General features: G+C 45.9%; 1 protein-coding gene across 2 annotated transcripts in view; it reads left to right on the forward strand.

The window, feature by feature from the left end:
* LOC138293697 (transmembrane protein 176B-like) overlaps positions 1–25386 on the forward strand; it is a 68065-nt gene that overhangs the window by 36889 nt on the left and 5790 nt on the right. For both annotated transcript variants that reach the window (XM_069233021.1, XM_069233020.1), the window contains exons 3-4: positions 4505–4615; positions 24822–24878. In XM_069233021.1, the coding sequence (XP_069089122.1) occupies positions 4505–4615; positions 24822–24878 (168 nt within the window). The remainder of the gene's footprint in view (positions 1–4504; positions 4616–24821; positions 24879–25386) is intronic.

Consider the following 25386-nt stretch of genomic DNA (forward strand, 5'->3'; position numbering starts at 1 on the left):
ACTGTCAGTCTAAGATGAAAGCCTTGTCAGTCTAAGATGAAAGCCTTGTCAGTCTAAGATGAAAGCACTGTCAGTCCAAGATGAAAGCACTGTCAGTCCAAGATGAAAGCACTGGATGTCTAAGATGAAAGAATTGGTATTCGAAGATGAAAACTTTGGCAGTCTAAGATGAAAGCTTTGGCAGTCTAAGATGAAAGCTTTGGCAGTCTAAGATGAAAGCATTGGCAGTCCAGGATGAAAGCATTGGCAGTCCAGGATGAAAGCATTGGCAGTCTAGGATGAAAGCATTGGCAGTCTAGGATGAAAGCATTGGCAGTCTAGGATGAAAGCATTGGCAGTCTAGGATGAAAGCATTGGCAGTCTAGGATGAAAGCATTGGCAGTCTAGGATGAAAGCATTGGCAGTCTAGGATGAAAGCATTGGCAGTCTAGGATGAAAGCATTGTCTAGGATGAAAGCATTGGCAGTCTAAGATGAAAGCATTGGCAGTCTAAGATGAAAGCATTGGCAGTCTAAGATGAAAGCATTGGCAGTCCAGGATGAAAGCATTGGCAGTCCAGGCAGTCCAGGATGAAAGCATTGGCAGTCCAGGATGAAAGCATTGGCAATCTAGGATGAAAGCATTGTCTAGGATGAAAGCATTGGCAGTCTAGGATGAAAGCATTGGCAGTCAGTCTAGGATGAAAGCATTGGCAGTCTAGGATGAAAGCATTGGCAGTCTAGGATGAAAGCATTGGCAGTCTAGGATGAAAGCATTGGCAGTCTAGGATGAAAGCATTGGCAGTCCAAGATGAAAGCATTGGCAGTCCAGTAGGAAAGCATTGGCAGTCCAGGATGAAAGCGTTGGCAGGCCAAGATGAAAGCGTTGGCAGGCCAAGATGAAAGCGTTGGCAGGCCAAGATGAAAGCGTTGGCAGGCCAAGATGAAAGCCTTGTCAGTCTAAGATGAAAGCCTTGTCAGTCTAAGATGAAAGCACTGGCAGTCCAAGATGAAAGCACTGGATGTCTAAGATGAAAGAATTGGTATTCGAAGATGAAAGCTTTGGCAGTCTAAGATGAAAGCTTTGGCAGTCTAAAATGAAAGCATTGGCAGTCCAGGATGAAAGCATTGGCAGTCTAGGATGAAAGCATTGGCAGTCTAGGATGAAAGCATTGGCAGTCTAGGATGAAAGCATTGGCAGTCTAGGATGAAAGCATTGTCTAGGATGAAAGCATTGGCAGTCTAAGATGAAAGCATTGGGAGTCTAAGATGAAAGCATTGGCAGTCCAGGATGAAAGCATTGGCAGTCCAGGCAGTCCAGGATGAAAGCATTGGCAGTCCAGGATGAAAGCATTGGCAATCTAGGATGAAAGCATTGTCTAGGATGAAAGCATTGGCAGTCTAGGATGAAAGCATTGGCAGTCTAGGATGAAAGCATTGGCAGTCTAGGATGAAAGCATTGGCAGTCCAGGATGAAAGCATTGGCAGTCCAGGATGAAAGCATTGGCAGTCTAGGATGAAAGCATTGGCAGTCTAGGATAAACGCATTGGCAGTCCAAGATGAAAGCATTGGCAGTCCAAGATGAAAGCATTGGCAGTCCAGTAGGAAAGCATTGGCAGTCCAGTAGGAAAGCATTGGCAGTCCAGGATGAAAGCATTGGCAGTCTAGGATGAAAGCATTGGCAGTCTAAGATGAAAGCATTGGCAGTCTAGGATGAAAGCATTGGCAGTCCAGTAGGAAAGCATTGGCAGTCCAGTAGGAAAGCATTGGCAGTCCAGGATGAAAGCATTGGCAGTCTAGGATGAAAGCATTGGCAGTCTAAGATGAAAGCATTGGCAGTCTAGGATGAAAGCATTGGCAGTCCAGAATGAAAGCATTGGCAGTCCAGAATGAAAGCATTGGCAGTCCAGAATGAAAGCATTGGCAGTCTAGGATGAAAGCATTGGCAGTCCAAGATGAAAGCATTGGCAGTCCAGTAGGAAAGCATTGGCAGTCCAGGATGAAAGCGTTGGCAGGCCAAGATGAAAGCGTTGGCAGGCCAAGATGAAAGCGTTGGCAGTCTAAGATGAAAGCATTGGCAGTCTAAGATTAAACCATTGGCAGTCCAGGATGAAAGCATTGGCAGTCCAGGATGAAAGCATTGACAGTCCAGGATGAAAGCATTGGCATTCCAAGATGAAAGCATTGGCAGTCCAGGATGAAAGCACTGTCAGTCTAAGATGAAAGCATTGTCAGTCTAAGATGAAAGCATTGTCGGGTAACTGACTTCAGGCTTCATTTTGGCTAATCAGGAAATCTGTTATTGCAGGAACAGAGTCAAAAATATACATCGGAAGTGCCTGGTTTTCCTTGGGACCGGAAGGGAAACCCTGCTTTAAGCTTGATAGACCTGCAAGAAGCTGCTTGCACCTACACCTGTATAGTTCATCTCTAAAAGGTAGGGGAGGCCCACGCTGTCGAGCGAGCTGTGAAGGAGTCGGACCCCTTAGGGCCGGCTGACCCTCTGGCCAGACAGAAGCTTGCAGACTTGGTAATGGTTACTTTTGGGTAGTGTTGTTTATCTAGTTGTGAATGTAGCACGCTAACTCATCCAGCAAGGTTAGTGGGGGCATTAAAATATTTTTGCCATTTTAGTTTTTTTAGTATGGTTGGGTTTTTGTTGAGCGAACAGAGACCTTAAGGCTTTTCTTTTTTGAACCATTTAATATCTTTTCAAGCAACACCTGAGTAGAAACCCTGTTGGTGGAAGCATGCCTGCTCCGGGTTTCTTTACATAACCTTACATAATGTTTGGTTTTCGTGCATCCATGTCCTTTTTTGGGTTAGCAGTGTGTTGTGCTTGACACTGTTCTCTGATGCCATCTCTCCATTGGTAGCCACACCATTCTGTTTTGATTCTAGGCAGCATCTTCATAAGGTCCCATCAATTCCCAAAAAGGTGGGCAAGAGGAGTTTTTTGTCAGGTATCAATGTCCCAATCTTCCTAACGGCACAGTTGAACATGCACCAGTGTCCCCAGTGTGTGTATTTAAAGGAACACTGATGAAGGTTCCAATAGTGACCACTTGTCTAAAAGGATTAACTAAGTATGCTTGTGAGGGATGCATAGCAAACATGCTGGTGCCTTACCACACAGGCCAGTGTGCAAACTCTATGAAGAAGACAAGGGAGGTGGAAGGGTGCAAGGAATGGGGTGATGCCTTTGCAGGCCGTGCAGAGTGCGAGGAGGGAAGGGTGTAAGGGGCGGGTGCTATGATTAACCTCTTGGTGTCTTTGTGTGCAGGCCGTACAGAAGGACTGGGGGGTTGTTTGTAAGGAGCGAATGCTATGGTTAAACTCTCAGTGTCTTTGCCTGCAGGCTGTACAGATTGTGAGGAGGTAAGGAGGCAAGAACCAGGTGCTCTGTTTTTGCCCACAGGCCTTAGAGTTTTAGAAGAGAAGGGTGTAAGGAGTGGGTGTTATGAGTGTGTAGGAAGCCGGTTACTGTGATTAAATTAGTGTCTCTGTTTGCAGGCCATACAGAGGGCATGGAAGGGTGTTTGTAAGGAGAGGTTGCTATGGTTAACCTCTCGCTGTCTTCCTTTGCAGGCCGTACACAGAGGGTGTGTGAGGGTATTTGTAATGAGGGGGCGCTGTGGTTAACCTCTGTCTCTTTGTCTGCAGGCTCCACAGAGTGCAAAGCCTACATAGTGTGAGGACGAATGCGTGAGGATATAAGGAGCAAGTGCAATAATTAGCCTCTCAGTGGCTGTCTGCAGGCTGCACAGAGTGTGAGGAGGGAAGGGTGTAAGGAGCGGGTGTTATGAGAGTGTAAGGAGCTGCATATGTGACTAAATTTGTGTCTTTGTAGGACGTACAGAGGGGGTAGAGGGATGTTTGTAAGGAGCAGATGCTATGGTTAACCTCTCGGTGTCTTTGTTTACAGGCTGCACAGAGGGCGTGGAGGGGTGTTAGTAAGGAGCGGATGCTATGGTTAATCTCTCGGTCTCTTTGTTTGCAGGCTGTACAGAGGGCGTGGAGGGGTGTTAGTAAGGAGCAGGTGCTATGGTTAACCTCTCAGTGTCTTTGTTTGCAGGCTGTACAGAGGACGTGGAGGGGTGTTAGTAAGGAGCGGATGCTATGGTTAATCTCTCGGTCTCTTTGTTTGCAGGCTGCACAGAGGGCGTGGAGGGTTGTTGGTAAGGAGCGGATGCTATGATTAACCTCTTAGTGTCTTTGTTTGCAGGCTCTACAGAGGGTGTGGAGGGGTGTTAGTAAGGAGCGGGTGCTATGGTTAACCTCTCGGTCTCTTTGTTTGCAGGCTGTACAGAGGGCGTGGAGGGGTGTTAGTAAGGAGCGGGTGCTATGGTTAACCTCTCGGTCTCTTTGTTTGCAGGCTGTACAGAGGGCGTGGAGGGGTGTTAGTAAGGAGCGGGTGCTATGGTTAACCTCTCAGTGTCTATGTTTACAGGCCGTACAGAGGGCATGGAGGGGTGTTAGTAAGGAGCGGGTGCTATGGTTAACCTCTCGGTCTCTTTGTTTGCAGGCCGTACAGATTATGAGTGGCTTGGTTTGCATCTCCGTAGCAGTGATGTTCTGCCTCGTTCAAGAAAGCGCAATGTTCTACACCGGGAGCGGGTTCTGGACTGGGGTCCCGGTGAGTAGATGCTGAGGTGGGGGCCATAAAAGGGGGTGGACGATGGTCATGAAACATGATTATTGAAGGGGAGGAACTTGGAATGGATGTTTTCTCAGTCAAACACTTGAAGGGAACCTAAAAGTCTGCTTTTTATGGTCCTGGGATCTAGCTAGCAGGTTATAGGTTAAAGCAGCCTTCCCCCTTTGTTCCCTCTGAGTTAGAGCACCCTCTCACCCTCCCCCAACCTACAGCTCTGAGAGGTAAGTGGGCAGAAGGGTCTTGATAAGTACAGAAAACACTTGCAGAAAAAGAGAGCAGTGAGATTTAAATGCTAAAGGGAGGTGAGAACCTCCATATGGAGAGAGAAAATCACCCAGTTCCTTCCTTCCAGTACCTGACTAGATGTGGGGAGTGAGTAGTAAAGGCTTTTTCTGGGAGCTACAACTCAGCAGAGAAAATAACACTCTTTTTTTTTTAAAGACATCTTTTATTGTTTACAGATGGATAATAGCAATACAAATAAGAAAAACAAAACAAAAACTACAGCCATCCTCAAACATTTGCCATGTAGTAAAATGTTATTGCAGGTCAAGGCCCTTGGAAGGAAAAATATTAAGTATCATGTCCCGACACTCTCCTCCCATGGTACTGCAGGCACAACAGCAACTGCAACAGTAGGTACCCGCTCCTCATCCTTAGAGGAACTGCAACCCCTCCCCTCCCAGAGACTTAAGAGCTGATTCAGATCTTGGCGGACGAGTTACTCAGTCACAATGGTGACAAATATCCTTTCCGCCAAAATATAAATGCCATAGGATATAATGGGGTTTATATTTTGGCGTACAGGATATCAGTCAACGTTATGATGGAGTAACTTCATTGTGGGCAAATACAGGAATTTATGTGCCAACCTACTCCTGCCACCACCCATATAAATGTTGTGAGAAGAGGGTGCAATCTCCAAAATATCGCTCAGGAATATTGTCAAATGAATGCTGCTTAATACACAGTCACTGGGGTAAAAACCATCTTAGCCACAGTCACTCATCCGATGGGGAAGGTGGAAGGATGTTCCAAAATCAAACCAAGGCATCTGGACGTTCCGTGACTCTGCCAATATTCCAGCGCTGATGCTGTGGGGCAGTGCGAACCACCATGATGCCCAAATGACAAATTGCTCAGTTTCCCTTCTCAGAGGGAGGAGAGGCAAGATGGTGGAGTCCCCAGTCACCAGCGCGCCCAACAGAAACAGCAGCATCTTGCCCGATGGATCATAAGACCTGTAAGCTCCCCAAAGGTGTCTAAATATTGTAGAAGCAGAAGTAAGGACTCCAGTGGGCAGTAAGGTAAAAGAGGTTAGTCGTCTGCTTAAAGAGACACTAGGTGGTTGACATCGCCCACTCAAATACCCCAGTCTGACATCCTCTGTCAAATCAGGATCGCCAGTGGCTCAAGCGCTATGGCAAAAAGTGGAAGAGAGAGAGGGTAGCCCTGTTGCGTACCCCTACCAACCTCCGACGAGTCAGAGCACAAGCGGCCAGCCTTCACCCTCGTCATCAGTGCAGTATACAACAGATGCACCCACGAGTGATACTGATCACCAAATCCCACGATTTCCAGCAGAGACATCAAATAATGCCAATCCACCCTGTCGGAAGCCTTAGCAATATCAATAGAAACCAATGCCAGTTCTTCGTCCCTACCCTCCACTTCATGCATTACATGCATTAACCATCTGTTATATCCCAGAATAAAATGCACTGGTCCTCATGGGCCAGTTGGGAGATCACTGGCTGCAGCGTAAGAGCAAGTACTGTAAAGAGCATCTTTGTGTCTGTGTTTAATTATTGTAAGCGGGCAATAGGCAGACGGGTCAGAAGTGTCTGCACGTGGCTTCAACACCATAGACATACAACCCTCTCTCATGGACGGGAGCAAAACGCCATGTTCACAAAACTCTTGATACACCTCAAGCTGCCATTGCGTATGGTCTGGAGCAAAGTCATGGTAAAACTCAGCCGGGAAGCCATCACTCCCTGGTGCCTTCCCTCCTGGAAGACATGCAAGGGCCGTCCTGATCTCCCCCAATGTGAGATCTGCATCCAATTCCTGGACCACCAGCTTTCCTAACCGTGTAATCGACAGACCTGTCAGAAAATCATCAATGCACCCTGGGTCCGACTGCCTTGGGCAGGTATACACCATGTTCCAAATGCTCCCTAATGGTTGTCACTATATCACTCTGTGTTTATGCTTCCTGCCCCTGAGTCCTAAGGTGTAAAATGGGGACATGCGTCTCCCTATGGAGCACCCAGGCCAAGAGCTGCCCAGAGGTGTCCCCCTCTCTATAAAGCAACTGTCGATAAGAATTCAAGGTATAGCTCTCAAGCTGATCCCTCACCAAGGCCGCCTGGTGCTGAATCCCCACCTCATCACGTCGACCGTCCAAGTCATCCGGAGAGAGCCGCTAAAGCTCCGCCAGAGCTTCCTCCTTTTGAAGAAGCTCTGCCTGTAATACCTGTCACGCCCCGCAGAAACGACCCACACATCATCCCCGCAAGACAGCTTTCATTGCCTCCCATCCCATTTTTCGGTTTTGAGTGGAGGCCCAACTGATCTTAATGTAATCTGTCAGGGTGCACGCTAGTGTAGCTCTTCCCCCCGTGTCCTGCAATATCTCCAGAGGGAACCTCCACGTGCATGGTGACCTAGGGCAAAACCCCCCTCATCCCTCCTCTCCCCCCAACCCCCACCATTCAAGGAAACATGTCACCAGGCCATCATCAGAAGGATAACCGGACACATGAGTCACCCCTAGTGCTTTGGGGGCCAGGTGGGTAGGCAATAAGACACAATCCAGTCTGCTAAAGGTACCATGGGTCGGAGAGAAGCAGGTATACTCCCACTTCATCAGATGGGACTCCCTCCAAACATTACATAGCCACAACTGCTCCAACACCTCCCGCAGCACGGCCGTCATCTTTGGCTTGGTGTGTGGTTGGGCTGGGTGTTGGTCAAGGGCAACATCCAGAACACAGTTGAAGTCCCTCACCCATATCAAACTGGTGTCAACAGCCGGAGGCACGACATCCCTCATCATGGAGTAAAAGGACTCCACATCCGTATTCGGCCCATATGAATGAACAAAGGCCCCTTCCATACCATCCAAACTACCCTGCAATAGTAGGTACTGCCCCCCTCCTCATCCGCCTTCAAATAAATCAATGCAAAGTGCACTCCAGTGGCAAACCATACCAGCACCCGAGCTAACAAGATACCTTGTTAGCATAATACACCTGCTCCCTCCATTTTCTTGCCAGTTTCATACCCTCAGTGTCAGTAAGATGTGTTTTCTGGAGGCACGCTATTCTAATACCATGCTGCGTGAGGAGAGAGACCACTCTGTAATGCTTTTTGTGGGACCCTAAACCCCACACGCTCCAAGAGAGGAGCTTATACTTGCTCGGGACAGTCATCAAAACCGAACACCATATGATCAGACCATGTGCCCCCCACATGTCAAGATGGCAATGAACCCTGGAGACCATACAGCTAACAACCCGGAAAGGACCCCACTCTGGACAAGTTGCATTAAACAAGAACCACGCACATTTCCAAAGTAATCATTGTGCCAGGACGTGCAGCATTGCTCCCCTAACTTACACAAAGACAAAGACCCTACCCTCCACACCGAACAAAGGTAAACCTCACTCCCCCCAGCCGCTCACATGAAAGAATAAAAATATACTATCAGAACCCTGAAGTTTGACTGCATGTACACTCATACAAACATTGAAATGCGACCCCGGACCCCGCATTCACACCCCACTGCCTCCCGTTCCCTAATGACTTCCATAAGAATGGCGTAGTAGTCCCACCAGAAATCAATCTGTTTATCAACCAATCTCTACCCTGATGCAGGACACACACTTCAGGCCACACGTTCAACATCACAAAAGTGGTAATCCACAGCACACACTAACACCAATAACACACTTACCACCCCCCCCCCCACACACATATCACTGCCTTCACTTCAATGAAAGTTCACGTTTAAAGCGTCCCCCATAAGAAGGCCCCGTCCCTCAGTATACAGTGTCCAAGAACAATGTCCCCAGTGTTCACCGGCGAGTGCGAGACCTCATCATTCTTAGAGGATGTTTCCTCACGAGGCTCCACCTCTCCCTGCAGCTCCGGTGCCTCTGGGTCCATGGTGCTGTCACCGCAGATTATCACACGGCCTCAGCCACCCTCCACAGGACGCGAGGCGTTCCCAGCCTGATGCCGTCTGCCTCCATGCCGCTTTCCACCTGAATGGAATGGTTCAACCACGCCCAAGGGATGCCCCCAGGGCGACACGCCATGTCCAGCCACACCCAAACATCTCCTGGACGCCCAAGTAAGTGCGACTTTCCTACCTCAATGGCTCGAAGCTTAGCACTATAAAGAAGCATATTCTGAAGCCCCCTGGTGCAGAGCCATTACTTGACCTCCAGCAATGTTTTATGGTGCACCTGCACCTTCTGGGTATAGTCAGGGTAAATTGCAGTGTTTCTGCCCTCAAACTGTGGTGTCAAAGCCACCCTGTCCGCTCTCAGGGTAACATCCTGTCCTGATAATTCAATAGGTGAGCAATCAATGCCCTCAGAGGAGCATCTGGAGGAGTGACTGGGACCAGGGCTCTACAGACACGTTCACTAACAAAGGTTTCAAATAGTCCAGTGGGGCAAAGCTCATTCTTCACCCACCTCATCCTCCACCCGATCCTCGAAGGTGCCAGTGACCGAGGTCAGGCGCGTCACCTGCTCTTTGAGTTGTCGCACTCCCCCCTGGAAGGACGTGATGTTCGCCTCCGCAGCGTCCACCGTATCTGCGACTTGGCACAGATACGCATGGAGCAGACTTACCTCAACAGAGACTCCTGCAATTTGAACTTCGAAGGCCACCCTGAACCCCTGAATGGCCTTAAAGAGGGCGGCATGCGATGGTCCCCCCTGAAGCTCCGGAGAGCACTCCGGCGTACTCCGGGGTCCCTGTCTGGTGATCTTTGGGTGACCTGCCACAGAGTTAGTATACTGCGTGATAGTGTCACACTGCATCTGTCTCTGAGGTCTGTCCTTCTCCATGGCGAAGCTAGGGCAATGCAGATTACCTGCTCCACACCTACTCCAGTGAGAGTGTTGCCAACAAGCGCAGGCACCCAGGGATGGCAGTAGGTTAAGCAAAGGTGGGAAACGGATCCAGGCGAGCAAGAAGTAGTCCCCAGAGCCATGAGAGCACAAATCGGGCAAGAAGAAAAGTGACCATACCAGATTTAGAGTAAAAGGCTGCTTTATTTGGACAGATATGCATCTTTGAATTTCATTAACGTTTACAATTTAAAATTCTTTACTTCACTAATACAAAGAACATCTCTTAACACCCCAACCACAAACCTCCCCCCAGCAGTAAAATGCATCAAAACGGTTCTTATCACTTCCAAACACACCATGCCCATTATTTCCTGCACAGCCTTCCCCAACTGACTCACCCTGGCTCCTCTGTGTCCCTCAGCCAAAGTTACTTCTGCAATGTCCCCAACCCTTCCGGCCTATCTTGAGCTTCTGACTTCCTGCCACCAGGAAGAAACCCTGCCAAGGCGTTTTTCCTGATTTCCTGATTTCCACCCCACCCCCCTTTTTTTTAATAATATATCTGCTCTCGCATGTCTCCAAAACAGCAGGTTACTCAGCTTTTAAACTCAAAATAGATGGGCTGTCGCTAAAAACAGCCTATGTTTAGTCTCAACACCATCTCTTAATAGCCAATGTTGAACCCAACTTTTCTTTGATCTCCAACACATATGACTAATTTCCAATAAAGGAAAGATGTACGCCATCCTGCCTAAAAAATTGAAAATCTTCTTTAATGTCAACATGCTACAAACAAACAATACTTTTTGATCTAGAAAAATGCTGCATTTCTCTATTAACCTTACGTCTGTCTCGTTCTATTGCAGTAAACTTTACCGCACCTCTCCAAACCCTTCTAAGAACTAACCCAGTGAGGATAATTTTGTTCCACTCCAGGAGTGGCCAATAATGTTCAGATCTCTCTTCATATCTTTAATAAGCCTAAGCCCTTATAGCTGCACTAGATAATTCTCACCAAGATGTAATAAGAGCGCATCAGGGCAAATCTGAACAGTCAACAAGTTAGATAGACAAGGCAAAAGTTGTCCCCGTTTCATACCTCCCCTCCCCCGCCATTCAATCTTTATTAGATCACTCCGGAAGCCCAGGTTCTTTACAAAAGGACGTTTCTTAGCTTGTTTCGCTGCCCATTTGACAAAAGAGTGTTCGACTATCCATATTGATAGAAAAGCCAATGCTGGGCCCGCTACACAACCTACAACAAAAACCTTGGTTAGTATATCGCAAAATTTAGGCATCTTCAAGCTTCCTGATATATCGCAGGCAACAGTCCAAAGACCAACACCCTAGTCTTTTTTCCTCTTATATAGAGAAACCCAACATGGCCGCTTCAGAAGCAGTGCTAATGGGAAGGGAATGGGTGCCATAGCGGGAAGGATCTTCACCTATAAAAACAATGCTTTCCTCATAATGCCTAATACTGGTGTTGCAGACAAAAAAGATCCATCTTGGTGTAGAAAAATCTTCCTTGAAAACCCCCCACTAATCTCCTTAAACTCGTGCCACGCTGTCAACGGGCACACTATACCACCTATTTTACCGAGCTAAACTGTTGCCCCTTATCCTTTCTAATGAGTTTTGGAATGTTTCAAGAGAATTTGCAGTTTATCATCTGTTACTGTTACATCTTCAACACTCAAACCATTGGAATGTTTACTCTTCAGCAACTCTGATATTTGGAAAGCACCAAAAAATAAGCAACACATACATAACTTAAATAATGTTTGTCTAAAAGAAGAAAAACACACTAACTCTAGTATTTTAACCAATCTCAGCAGTAATTTCATGGAGATGGGGTCCCTTATAAACTTTCCCCTCTGATGTTCTTTTGCCCATCCTTGTAAGATCCTTCTACCCATCTCTCCTGCTGTAGGTTCATAGCCCCAGAAAATGTTTCCGTAAAAACTCAAACCAGCTAACTTACCAGCGATTGTTGTTGCTGATAATAGTCATAATGAATTTTAGCACATCATCCCTACGTAATAGACAGCTTTGTTCATCCTGAAATCTGCAAACTGCCCCCATTCCTATGAATTCCTCCCATGCTCTTCTGTAAGCTGTTCTAGTGCTCTTTGCAAGTGAATTCTCAACCAGGACGAGCATCCTTATTCTGCCAGCTCCCATACCTGTTGAGGCACTTGTGTTTTCATCAAATCTGCTCTGGGCGCCAAACCACGGAATTTCTACCACTGCGAATGAGACAATGCGCCTGCTATAATATTGTCCACTTCTGGCACATGCTTGGCTCTGAAAACAATGTTAAACATTAAGCAACCTAGCATGAACATTTGCAGCAATTTCAAAAGGTGTTTATCTCTGACTTTCTGCCCACTTACCAAGTCCACCACTGATCTGTTATCCACGTTGAAAGTTACCGTTTTGTTCTTCAAATAAGTACCCCAAACTGACAAGGCTACTAACAACGGAAAAAACTCAAAGAAAGCAATGCTCCTCTTCTCTCTAATCCATTGTATTGGCCATTGCTCCACTCACCATCTCCCTTCCCAAAACAGCCCAAAGCCTGTGGACCCAGCTGCATCTGAAAATATTTGTATTGACCAATCAAAATCTAAATTTAAAGACCACATAGTCACACCATTAAATTTTTTCAAGAACATTAACCAGACTTCCAAATCTGCTCTTATCGCAGCTGAAATTCTGATCCTGTGGTGTGGCAATTGACCTCCTGACATAGGAAAAAGCAAGCGTCTACAAAAAGATCTACCTGCTCTGACCACTCTGCAGGTGAAATTAACATGCCCTAGTAAGCACTGGATCTGATGTAGCTGAAGTTTTATGGCTACCAGTGCTTGCTCTAGCAAAGCTACAATTTATCTGACTTTTTTTTATCAGGTAACCTTGCTTCCATTTTCACTGTATCCATTTCAATTCCAAGAAAAATCAAGCAATTACTTGGACCTTCTGTTTTTTCAAATGCGAAAGGTACACCAAGTTCAGCTGCCATATTCTGAAATTCATGAAGCGCTAATGCACAATTATGTGTGTTGTCCTTACCAACAAATAAAAAATCATCCAAATAGCGTGTCACTAGTTCACAGCCTGTCCTAAAACTAAAACACCATTGTAAAAATGAACTGAAAGCTTCAAACAAACTGCAAGAAATAGAACAACCCATGGGTAATACTTTGTCAACATATATTTGATCATTAAACTGAATACCTAATAAAGGAAAATCCAGAGGATGAACTGGCAGCAGGCGAAAAGCTGATTTAATATCACATTTTGCTAGCATAGCACCAGGGCCTACTTGCCTGACCAGAGCAAAAGCAACATCAATTGTGGCAAATTGTACTACAGTATCCTCCTTTGCTATGTAGTCGTTGACTGATATACCATGGGGAGAATGATAAATGATGTATCATGCAAACTTCACCTTCATTCTTTTTAGGAACCACACCAACCGGAGAAATCATTAAATCTTTTAAAGGCCAATCTGAAAACGGACCCATCATTCTTCCTTCTGCCACTTCCTTATTCAGTTTCTGTTTGACAACTTGATGATGCTCACCAGCTTATGTAAAGTTGACTGCAAATCTTCTATATCTAGGTCCTTGATAGCCAAGTCTAAAACCTTCTCTAAAACCCCATTCCAACTTTGAAGCCTCCCCTTTTTTAGGGTAGAATTTTAACCAGAATGATAAACGCTCAATGTTGATTGGCATAATGGTCCCCCTCTGCCTTGGCTATTCCCCACAAAATGTGCCTGCCTACTGAAGCATTGGAGTGTTGTATGCTTTCCACAGCATTTTGAGCACTCATGCTTATATTTGTGGGGATTTCTTGGGCAATAGCCCCTGTTAAACCCCCAGCATGCTCCAGAGTTAAGACTTTGCACTCTACCCCCATGCTCCCACCCCAAAAGAGGTGGGTTTCCCAAGAAAGGGCTGCTGTGTTATTGCTAAACCACTGGTCATATGCATAGCAGGAGGTGGCCTTTGAGCATACATCCACTGAACCCATAATTCATCGTCTACCTCGCCCCATGGTTTCTCAGGTAACAGCACCATGCATGCCCTGAATTCTTTGTCATAGCGTAACCATGCCAGATCTCCAAATTCTGTGTGAGCTTTGTGAATTGTGTCTATATATTTAAATATGGATACCGACCTTTCAGGATATTTTTCACAATATACACTAGCATAAAATAAAAACGCTGCTGTCCAAGTGTCTATTGTTTTTCGGCACCCTAGGCCTTTTCGCTAGTTCCCAAGCCTCTTCTCTGGGACCTTCTTTGCTTGTAATTCCCTGTGTAACAACTTATATACATCTATCTATTCTCCCTTTCAAATCTTCTCTTTTGTTACTGTGCCAAGATGTGCACCCAAAGGCATGGACAAACCCATGTAAGGTAACCCTTTTAACCCTTCATTTTTACCCTTTTCACCCCCATCTTTCTCTTGCTCGTTCTCAACTATTCCAGATTATTGCTTCTCTTCACCAATACTTGTTCCAGACACTTTATCACCTGCTGACTTTGGCACATAATCCAGTTTCTTTATTCTTCTCATTCTGTTCCCCAATGCCTCGATCTGTACCCACACTTATATCAATTAGCATGGTATTCATGCCTTTACCTGCCCTTTTCTGCGGACCCCTCTCTTCGACAACCCCCAAACTACTCCACCATTGAGTCTCACCTCTTCTCCAACTGTTCCTTGACTCCGGCAAAGCTTTTCTTTTTCTCTTCTTGTTCTTTGGTTTCTTAACACCCGGACTTGTTTCTTGCAATCCCCTTTGTGCATCTGTTATCTGAAAAACATGATCTCAGGACAACATTTTAATATCCCCACCTTTTCTCAATACCTCATTCTTTTGAACCCCTTTGTGATCCTTCCAATGCAGAATTTTCCCTTCTTCCAAGCTCTCGTCATCGTCTTCATAGTCCAAAACACAATCAATATCACTTCCAACCTTCATCCCACTCGCAGTAAGACATTCTCCATCCCCAACCCCCCCATCATAACTTTTCCAAGCAACTCTTTTGTGGATCATACTCGTAGTGCCAGAACAATTCTTTTCCCGCAGCGTCGTGATGGTCGCCCCAGACCTCTCCCTCTCTTCTGGCCGGTCGACCTGGGATGCCTGACAACCAGCTGGCTGAACATTGCTGCTTTTTTTTGCCTGCAAAACAGCATTCCTCCCTCGTCTTCCCATAGGTCGCTACAACCTGCAGGTACTGTGGTCCTGTTCCCTACATTTCTATCAGCAGGCATACATGACACCTCATCTTGTGAAAGCCACACCCACCTTTCTTCCTCTTTTTTGCCCTCTAAAGAAGTAAGAACTTCTTTGGCCTTAACAACAGATTTCTTTGGGCTCCTTAAAACCACCATCTCCTTACACCTTCTCTTTTCTTCCATCAATATCCTTTTATTCTTGTTTTCCAAATCAATTGTTGTAATGTAATTTAAAGACACTTTGTTTTCTGACTGTAAACAGACACTAACTTGACCTCCTGAGAACATTTTATGTCTGGCAACAAATATTCCATATTAACTGATGAACAAACCTTCAAAATTGTTTTCAGGCAATGGGCATTATATTGACTTCTTTTGCTACGCTGCAAAGCGATATTAGGCTCTCCTCAGCCCCCTCCCTGCTGTTCTCCCTCACCGCGCCCTCATGAGGCAGCACTGATGCCGCGCATAGCGCACTCTTCTTTGATTGACAGCCATGATCCCCGGGCTGATTTCCCACTGACATCACGTTTTCCTTATTCACGTGACATTTCTCCCTTAATTAAAAGGCGCGTGTCCTTGCCTATTGAATATTTGTTTGCCCCTTCATGTTGCACAGTCTCCTGAACATGGGCTGATGACGTTTTATTTTTATTTACTGGCGGTGAGCACGCTTTAAATAGCTGCCGCACGTTTTTGTCGCTCCATTCCGAGCCGTGCCTGAGACAAGACACTAGGCTGGATTAAATCATCTCTGCCTGCTTCACACAATATTCGGAGCACGTTTCTAACCGCTTCTGACTGCTCCAACATTCTAAAATACCTTACCTCAGACAAACAAACATAACTGTACCTCTCCCTACTTCCTGCACCTGTCCAAAAGTGACAACCAAAACAATCCTAAAGCTTCAATCCATCCAAAAAACTAAATAAATTGTCTTATTTCTTTAAAAAAAGAGGGTGGGTGGGTGGGACAAACAAACCTAACTGTACCTCTCCCTCAGGACCACAGCGTCGAAATGCCTGAAAGGGCCGACCCTCCTAACTGCTGTTCACAACTTCAGCAAATGGACCTTTCCACTCACACGAAAAACCCCAGGAGCCCCCCTCTCCAATGGGGCCAACAGAAGGACAGCACTCCCCACAGGTCACAGGCAAGGTCCTCCACCTGCCAGTGCAAAGCACTCGCAGAGACCCCATCAGGGCGCAAGCCCATCCAGTTACACCAGTTCCTGCAGCACAGCCGTGACCTTCAGCTCCTGTAAATGGCCACATGTCCACCAGAGGTCTCCTGAACCAACCGACACCTGCGCGTGTCCTCAATGAGGTGGATCCACAGGACCGGCACGGGCAATTTCACCGCATCACTCCTAGCTGCGCAGGCGCAGTCATGCCAACAAGCCAATCTTCCTCCATCGGGGCGTCCCCTGATAGTAGGCGGTTCATGTGGCGAAAAGGGCCAGCACTCCAGTTCTTTTAAGCCCTACGGTCTTCTCAAGTTGCAGGCGTAGGAGGCCACAAGCAGTCAAGGGGCAAGGGAAGAAGCTCCAAGGCCCAGCTACACTGCGCCAGGGAAGTCCATGAGGGATGCCCCTCTTCCAGGGCCCTGATCCCCACTGGGCCACCAGATCCACACTGCAGTCACAGCCCCCTCCAGGACACAGCCTGCCCTCACAAAGTGGTATTCTTTCCAGGCAGCCTCAGACCCCCACTCCGAGGGCCACAGCAAATCTAAGACAAACTTCGTAAGAGTCTGCTCCCCTCCCTTTAGAGGCACTGATGCCTTGGGCCTCCGTGTCCACGGGCCTGCTAGCAGTGCTCGCCCTCCCGAGCCAGGATAATGCAGCAGATATCGACATGGCCTGCAAAGCCTTCACAGGCCACGATCTCCCCAGAGTGCAAAATGCCCTCCCCTGATCGTTACGGCTTCACCAATTCGACCCAGCTCCTCCACATTGCAAGGCAACTGCTGGAAGGAAAAGGCTTTGGGTGTCAGAATGCCAGTGGATTGAGCTGTGGGGAAACTCAGATCCCTAGAGGCAGGTCCTGTCGGCCAACTTGCTGGCCACTCCTTCCCAATAAATAACACCCAATAACGTTGGAGACCAATCAGTTTCATAACTTTAAAGAAGAATAGGGCTTTTATTTAATAGGTAGGCAAAGACAGTACTAAAAATAGTGTGCCATCCGTAAACCAGAACGTGCCAGTAAACTCTGGTACGAGATATGATTCCAGATTTTGTGGCCTAGGTTTTCCATTGGGGCTGACTTTGGGTTGTCTCAGATCTTCACAACTAGTTGTTCGCTGACTTGCTAAGAGGGGTTTTCCCTATAGTGTGGGCATGTCCTAATGATAGAGGTGCATTGATGGTGGGGCTCAGGGGAGGATGGAGAACATCTTCTGGTTCCTGGTTCGGTTCAGGACTCAGGTCACTGGAGTCCAACAAGCAGTTAAGGATCCAACTAGTCATCTTTACTATGAGAATCTTTACATGCTGGTCACTGAAGGTACAGGTTCACTGATTCAACAGAGAAAAGCTTGTAGCCCTTGACTCAGGTGGAGCACTTATTGGTTTCTTCTGGTATACTGGACTGAAGTGAATCCTGAAGTTTCTGGGTGACCTCAGTCTGTCAAGGCCCTTCCTTGAAGAATCTTCAGTCAGCTGCGTCATGGACAGACCTTCTGAGAGCAGTCTGCATCCTTGGAGGCAGAGTCCATTTCCTCGTGCAAGACGGTGCGCTTCAGTCACTCTGGGTCACAACAGCAAGGCTAATTTATGCAGGATGGCAGACTTGGGCACAGTCAAGAGGGAGAAGTGCTACCTGGCAGATTTTCCTCTCCTTGCATAATATTTCCTCTAGAAACCCTGGGCCTTCCATTGGAGTACAAGTTACTGGCTGGAGGGACGGCTGGCAGGGGGATGATTTGGGGGGAGGTGGAGCAAGATGGGACAGTAGTATTTATCCACCTTGAGTGGCCACGGCAGGCAGCCAGGGACAACTCAAGTGCTGCATCTTTCATATGTAGAAAAACTCAGCAAATTTTGAAGAAGTGCATCATTTGATGTTGCCCAAGCTTTCTCAAGCAAGCAGTTGCAGGTGAAAACATTTTAGACTATTTTAAGTGAATATGTTAATTACAGATTAGACTGGGCCGGGTACAGCCCACCGTTGCTGATGTGAACAGCAGCATCACAAGAAAATGCACATCTGTGGGGTTTTTCACCAGATAGAAATCCACAGTCACCATGCAAAACTAATTCCGAAGAGACCTGCTGTGAGGGAGTGTGCGTAGGCTGGAGTTTCAATCTTCTACAAAGCTAGTGTTCTGAGCAGAGTGCAAACATTCCAAAAGGCAGCATCCACCTGGCTTCCAAATGGACCCCACCATTTACTGTCACCAGTAAATCACACAGAAAGCTTTCATAAACGTTTCAAGTAAGATACAAATACATGACCCCAGTTATGGCGCTTTAAGCAGTAGGCATCCTGATCCAAAGTTACAGGGAAAAAGTCATGTGTCCCAACAGTATTAACCTTCTGCCACCACCACCAATCAGTCAAAAGCATAAGTTGAAGGGTTAGTAGCAACCCTCACTCACAATGTGGTTACACATTGCATGTGCAGCCGGTTTCCTTTAGCAAGCAAATGACAGCTCTGATAAGGAACCGTACTGGGTAAGGTTGAACGCCTTCCGTAGTCTTGCAAGACTGTCCAGTTCAGTGGTGGAAAAACGCATGGCAAGCCAGAAAGAACATCATTCTCTTCTAGCTCACAGAGATGAAGTTAGCGCCGAAGTATATCAGAATTAACCTTCTCCACTAGCTGATCTTAATCTTTACAGACCACTTGACCACTGTGCTTTAAATACAGAAACAAGGAGGTGCACACACTCTCCTGCTGTCCAGAAACGCACAGCACGTTCAGCATTGGGTACCTGTACCATAGACACCTCCTAGCCAAACACCTATTGGGAGTTGACAACAGCTTTGCAGGTCTGCTCAGTAGCACACTCAAAAGACTCACAAGTGGGAACTAAATTCCAAGATGCTGTCCTGCCCTTTTAGGTTTGGAGAAAACAATAAATTGATATTTCTGTGAGTCCAGAAACCAAAAACTGTGTTTTTGTTCGGTGTTCCCTTTTGGTGCAGAGCCAGTGTGCTCAAAGGTCTCTCAACTGAAAAACCTTATTTTGAATAAACAAAATGTTTTTTTATGTACACACTCTTGCTTTTTGTCCAAGGTAGTTTCACCTTTTCACATTAACCAATCCATTGCATTGCCGACATTCTTTAAGTAACTCACAAAAGAAGGCAAAAGGTGTTATTACTTATGAAGTGCACAGTCAAAGACAGAGCATCCTAACACTAACTCAAACATCAATGCTCTATCAACTATCACAAGATAAATCAATCTTCGAGCACTTGAAATAAAACGCCCCTGAGCAGGAACTAATTAAATTAGGCAATGACACAGTTCATCAGGGGTAGAGAACAACCAAGTTTTCTGACTCTTCTTTAAAGTGGTTTCATTACTGATAAGTCAAACCAGAAAGTTGGCTCTAGGCTTTAGATCTCAAAGCGGCAAAATATTTCCCTCCTATAGATTTTAGCCTAAAAGTGGGAGGTTATAATATAATAGAATTTGAAGATCTAAGGGTTCTCTGCCTCCTATAATGAAAGAAGCGATCAGGTTGAGATTTGGGGCCATGCAAAGGTCCTAAAAACCATAACAAAAGATTAAAAAAGAATCCTCCTGTGAATAGGGAACAAGTGCAGTTCTCTTGATCCTGGTTCAAGTCTTTCCTAGTACAGAGAAGACAATTGTTGCCTATAGGGCAGTTTTCATTGGAAGAGATATAAAAGGATCAGGAAAGTGTCATGGCCACAATCCAGCGCCATCTTTATTTTTTCCAGACACCTCAAACAGGGCTGATTCCGTACAAAGTCTAAGCATTAAACCAGACTGGAGAGGATCTAAAGACTTAGGGGGTCATTACGACCCCGCCAGGGGTAATGTGGCGTCCGTACCACCAACAGGCTGGCGGTACGGAGACCCGTATTACGACTGCGGCGGTTGCGCCGCAGTCACACCGCCGGGGCCGGCGGTTTCCCGCCGTTTTAGCCCCGGCGGTGATAATCCGCCAGGGCAGCGCTGCAAGCAGCACTGCCCTGGGGATTATGACTCCCCTACCGCCAGCCTGTTTCTGGCGGTTTGCACCGCCAGGAAGAGGCTGGTAGTAAGGGGAGTCCTGGGGCCCCCTAACAGGGCCCCGTGCAGCTTTTCACTGTCTGCATAGCAGACAGTGAAAAGCGCGACAGGTGCTACTGCACCCGTCGCATGGCCGCAACACCGCCGGCTCCATTAGGAGCCGGCTCCTATGTTGCGGCCTCATCCCCGCTGGGCCGGCGGGCGTAAACTAAGTTTGCGCCCAGCGGGGTTGTTGTAATGGGCCGCACAGCGGTTACCGCTTGGCGCGCGGCAGTAGCCGCCCGCCAAGCTTGTAATGACCCCCTTAGAGTTTTCCAAGAAGGTAATTAATCGTTAATTTTCCAACTTTTCCAACATTTTAGTGAGAGAGTGGAATAACGACATAGGCCTAAAGTTGGCCAGAATTAAGGGATCTGTCAAAGTTTTTTTCAAAAAGAGTTTAACCACTGCCAATTTCCAAGGTGCTGGAACTACTGCTAGAGAAAGTGAGGTATTCAGTATGTGTTTGATAATTGGATTCACAAGTTTTCCAGCCCTTCGAAAGATTGCACGTGGACAAGGATCGATGGGAGACTTGGATTTGTAAGAAAGAATCACTCATTCTGATCGCAGCAAGGAGATGGGCTAAAAATGGTCAAAGAGGAAGTTGGGGACCAGACAGCTTGTGAATTACCTTAAGAACAACCCAACTCTTGGCTATTATCCACATAGCCAATTTGAAACATTTCAGTGTTTTCTTCGAAACAATTAGACAGCCTGTCACAGAGAGACTGCAATGGAAAAATATCTCTTGACAAGGCTTTAGGTTGTTAAAAGGACTTGGAAATTGGAGAGACGTAGTTGGCAAGCTCCCCTTGTGAAGTATTGAAAGTCTTTTTTTGCATCCCTTACTAGTTCATGATAACTTTTCAGGGCGATTTTAAATCTAGCTAGGTCCTCAAGTTTGCAGGTAGTTCGCCATTTTCGTTCTAACTGCTTACATTTGAGCTTTTTCTTAGCTATCAAGGGCGTAAACCAAGGGGGACACATCTGCTTCTGCTGGGGGAAACCTAGGGAGCTAGATTATCCATGGCATCTATTATCCACTGATTAAATGCTTCTAGGTCTTCGGGAAACTCTATTGTAAAAGATGGAGGGATATCAGCTAATGGACTAAACAATTTAGAGCACATTATGTTCCATCACTTGTTTGTGAGCAAAAAATCAGAAAATGTCGGGTGGCGGGAAGCACTGAGTCTACAGTTGTATGAAAAGGGATGAACCAATGATTGAACCAATGGTCCAACCATGCCTGACCTTCCAGCACCCTCAACAGCAGTGACCAGAACTTGGTACAAACCAAGTCCAAAGTATGACCAGTTATTGAGGAAGAAACTGAACCAATACATTTCACAAAAGCTCTTAGTATCCGGATTCAAGGGTCTTTAAAAAGACAATTGAAGTCACCTAAAAAGGTGAAATTAGAATATTGCAATATGAAGGGAGATTGAGCATCTCCCGAAGAGCCTAGAAAACTAGAGCAAGGGCCAGGCGGGCGATAAACTAAAATATCTGAAAAAGGAGCAGAATTGACTTACTATAAAACAAAATACAAGGTTTTCTACTCAACTTATATTCTCAACCGCAAACAAATTATATTGGTAGGTCTCATGAAAGATGATAGCCAGCCCCTTGCCTCGGCCCTCAGATTTGTCACATCTAAGAATTGAATAACAGGACGGAAGCGCAACAGGAATATCGTGGTTAGACCATGTCTTGAGCCAAGACTCCATAATAAATAGACTTCAAGATGGCGGTCATTAATCAGACCTTGCGAATGTTTGGGGAGAGAACACGCATTTATGAGACCACCAGAAAGAGACACTTTACCAGAGACTTTAGAGACCAAAGCCAGCCCCTTTGATGTGCCCATTTGCCAGTTGAAAACCCCGTAGTAGCGAATGCAGGAAAAGGGACCCTTGATTTGTAGCAGATAGGCCGCATTGCCACAGTGAAGCATCGTACCTAAGAGCTGGCTGCATGGCTCCAGGAATGAAAAATTATCTGGTTTCAAACCGGGGCTGGCTGAGGAACGGACATGGATGGGCGCAGACGGGCTTGCCTTTGGTGTGTCTTCCATGCGACTTCTGCGCGTCCATGCAGCAAGTCTGCACATATCAGTCCCGCCTCCTATAAACTGCTAGACCACTAACCAAGCAGACAAATGATGGCTGAAGAGAAGTCCTCCAAAAGATGACCACAGAACAGAACTCAGCCCACAAAACCCGCAGGGCGAGAGTTTGAAAAGCCAATAAAATACAAGCAAAGTCCAAAGGTTTACTCAAACAGTGAATTAAAATACCCCCAATAAAACACAAATACATAAAAATTCATACGGGGTTGCAATTAAGATGAGGATTTAATGTGCGGAGATCAAATAACATGTTCTTCACATTAAACATACACTTTTGCTTACAGTCAGCTAAGCTGCTGTTTGCAGACCTCTCCCCACTACGTCAAGGTAGTCTCATCACTAAGGTAGCCAGTGCCCGATGGATTGTGTATTTCATTAATATATGCTATTCTCATGCAGAAAACACCCTTATCTACATGCCACAGATGCATTTGCCATGCAATAAAAGTGCCAGTATGGTCTTCCATGGTAACATTTCTTTAGACAACTTTTGAAGAGCTGCCACATGGAGGTCCAGCCATACCTTTACTCAACATTTGTCTGTGTACATACATGTTACAACTGAGTTTTAGGTGAGGTTGGATACTTCTAATACACTGGTGGCTACCTCATATATTTTCCTCAACATTGCCTTGGAGGTCCTGGGTACCAATGTTTCCATCTGTCCTCAGCATGTGACCTACAACAGCACAATCTGTGGACCTGTATTGCTGGGTTTGTAGGTTGTAGATTCAAAGGCGACCTTCCCACCTCCACAGTCGTGGGAAAATAGCACAAGCATTTACCCATTCCTTATCAGATTGCTGCTCTTCCTTTCACCATCCTGAGGTACTTTGGCAGGAGGGGAAAAAGGCATAATCTAGAAAGGTGTCTTGTGGGAATTAGGAACATGATCATGCCAACATGCAAGAAAATGACACTTAGACCCAGAAGAAAAATAACTTGCAGTAGTCTGCACCCAACAATAGATTGTGGGGGAGTGCACAACATGTGATTTAGATCTGTGGTTCCCAACCTTTTGATTTCAGCGGACCCCCATTTTATCATTACTGTAACCTGGGACCCCCACTGAATCATCATTATTGGAATCCGAGGACCCCCACTTACTTGAAGTCAGGGACCCCAGCCTAAACATTGTTGATGATTTGAATCGCAGAGCAATACACAAAAAATACAGAAGCAAGCATTCCATTAAACACCTACACAAATGATAACACATTTTGTTTAATTTGCAAAAAATCCACAAAATGTATGTTTTTGACTTTATTAGGAAGGTTGGATCTTTTCTAAATTCAATTAAAGACACACATCGTCCAATACTATATTCTGTTCGATGCACCAGCTCTCAATCTGAGGATACTAATTCAATTTTCAGCTTTCAATTTCAAATTCCTTGACATTTACAGTATGTTTCAAAAATTAATTTTCAGTTGTACATTTAGCCACTTTATTTCTATACACTTTATTAATCTGTTAAAATTGAGTTAATTTTCTAAGCAGTTGGGGACCCCCTGAGGAGGCTTCACGGACCCCAGGTGTCCCCAGACCACAGGTTGGGAACCACTGATCTAGAACACTACAAGCTCCAAACAGAGTATTGGAGGTAAGTAACGTTTTTTTGTTCTTTCTTCTCATGTTTGAATTCCTGTATTTAGGCTAAAATATCAATTTTCAATTGGTCTGACCTTTGCAAGACCCTTGCACATGGTTCGGTGGATGAAACGCTTAAGGGGTGTGTTAAATGCAGAGTTAGAGTCTTTGGGCCTTGCTGGTGCCGGTTTGAAACTATTCCTATTAACATTAATAAAGTCTCTGGGTCTCTTGTGAGCCTTCATGGAAGACCTAAAGACTTTGGAAAGTTTTTGGTGGATCAAATGCCTGAAATCAATTTGGTTTTCAATTGCAAATGTAGAGAGCCTTTTAAGCTGAGACTTTGGGCCTGGTTCACAAAGGTAAAGTTAGTCAAAAGTCTAATTACCGTAAAGTCGAACCTTACTATTTTTCAGTATTTGCAAAGGTAAAGTTAGAACAAAAGACTAACTTAGACCAAAAGTCTGACTTTACTACTTTTCGTATTTACAAAGTTTAAGTTAGACCCTTGGTCTAAGTTTGACTTTTGGCCTAACTTTATTTACCTTTCTGAATCAGGCCCTCAATCTTTAAACGTGATTGACAGTCCTAGCTTAACTCTCTGCCAGCAGCACTGGCTAATGGCTTTGAGGAAATCTGGAAGATTTTCCAAGGCACAGACTAGTACAGAAAGTGTAGAGCCTTACTGTGTTTTGTTTTTTCAGTACATGTTATTTATTAAGGAATAAAATGATATAATCACATTAATACAATATAAGAAAAGATCTGACATAATAGCATTTCCTGGAATTTACAATTCCTTTCTTCTCCACAAGTATTTCTTGAATTATGCCTGAGACGTTATCTTTTCCTTCCCCAGTTCATCCTGGCTGGAGCCGTCTCCATCATTGCTGAAAAGCGTGCTAGCCCCTGCTGGGTAAGTGTTTCAGCACTTCCACCTCCCTCAGCACCAACAAGTCGCACTTGTGTACTATCTGAAGAGAGTGGTCTCCCGAGGGACACACCGCACTGAGACATGCTGCTGGCATGGCAGTTTCTTTCTCTGGCACAGTCTTTCTTGGCCCACCTTGAAGTTGTTGTATTAGAACCAGGTGTCTTCACCCTTCCAATTCCAGGTCTTTTGTTTGGTAGCACTGGACTGGCCTATGTGAGCTCGCAGACCTCCTTGCCTGAGGTTGTTTGGATCCATCCCCTCCCACCACAGCTCACATGTCGCTCTTTAGGTCTGATGACCTGCCTCTTCGGGGTTCTCCACCCCAAGATCTCTGCTCCAATGGCCATCGAGAGCTTCATAGCATATCCTAACCCATCCTTCATCTCATATGTGATTGGCTGGGCTCCATGGCGTGATCCACCACCCTTCTCCCGATCATGCTTCGCAGGCCCTCTACAGGAGCTTCTGACCCTGAGAGATCTGTCCTTTC

Source organism: Pleurodeles waltl, chromosome 4_2 (genome assembly GCF_031143425.1).
Source record: "Pleurodeles waltl isolate 20211129_DDA chromosome 4_2, aPleWal1.hap1.20221129, whole genome shotgun sequence".
Taxonomy (NCBI): domain Eukaryota; kingdom Metazoa; phylum Chordata; class Amphibia; order Caudata; family Salamandridae; genus Pleurodeles; species Pleurodeles waltl.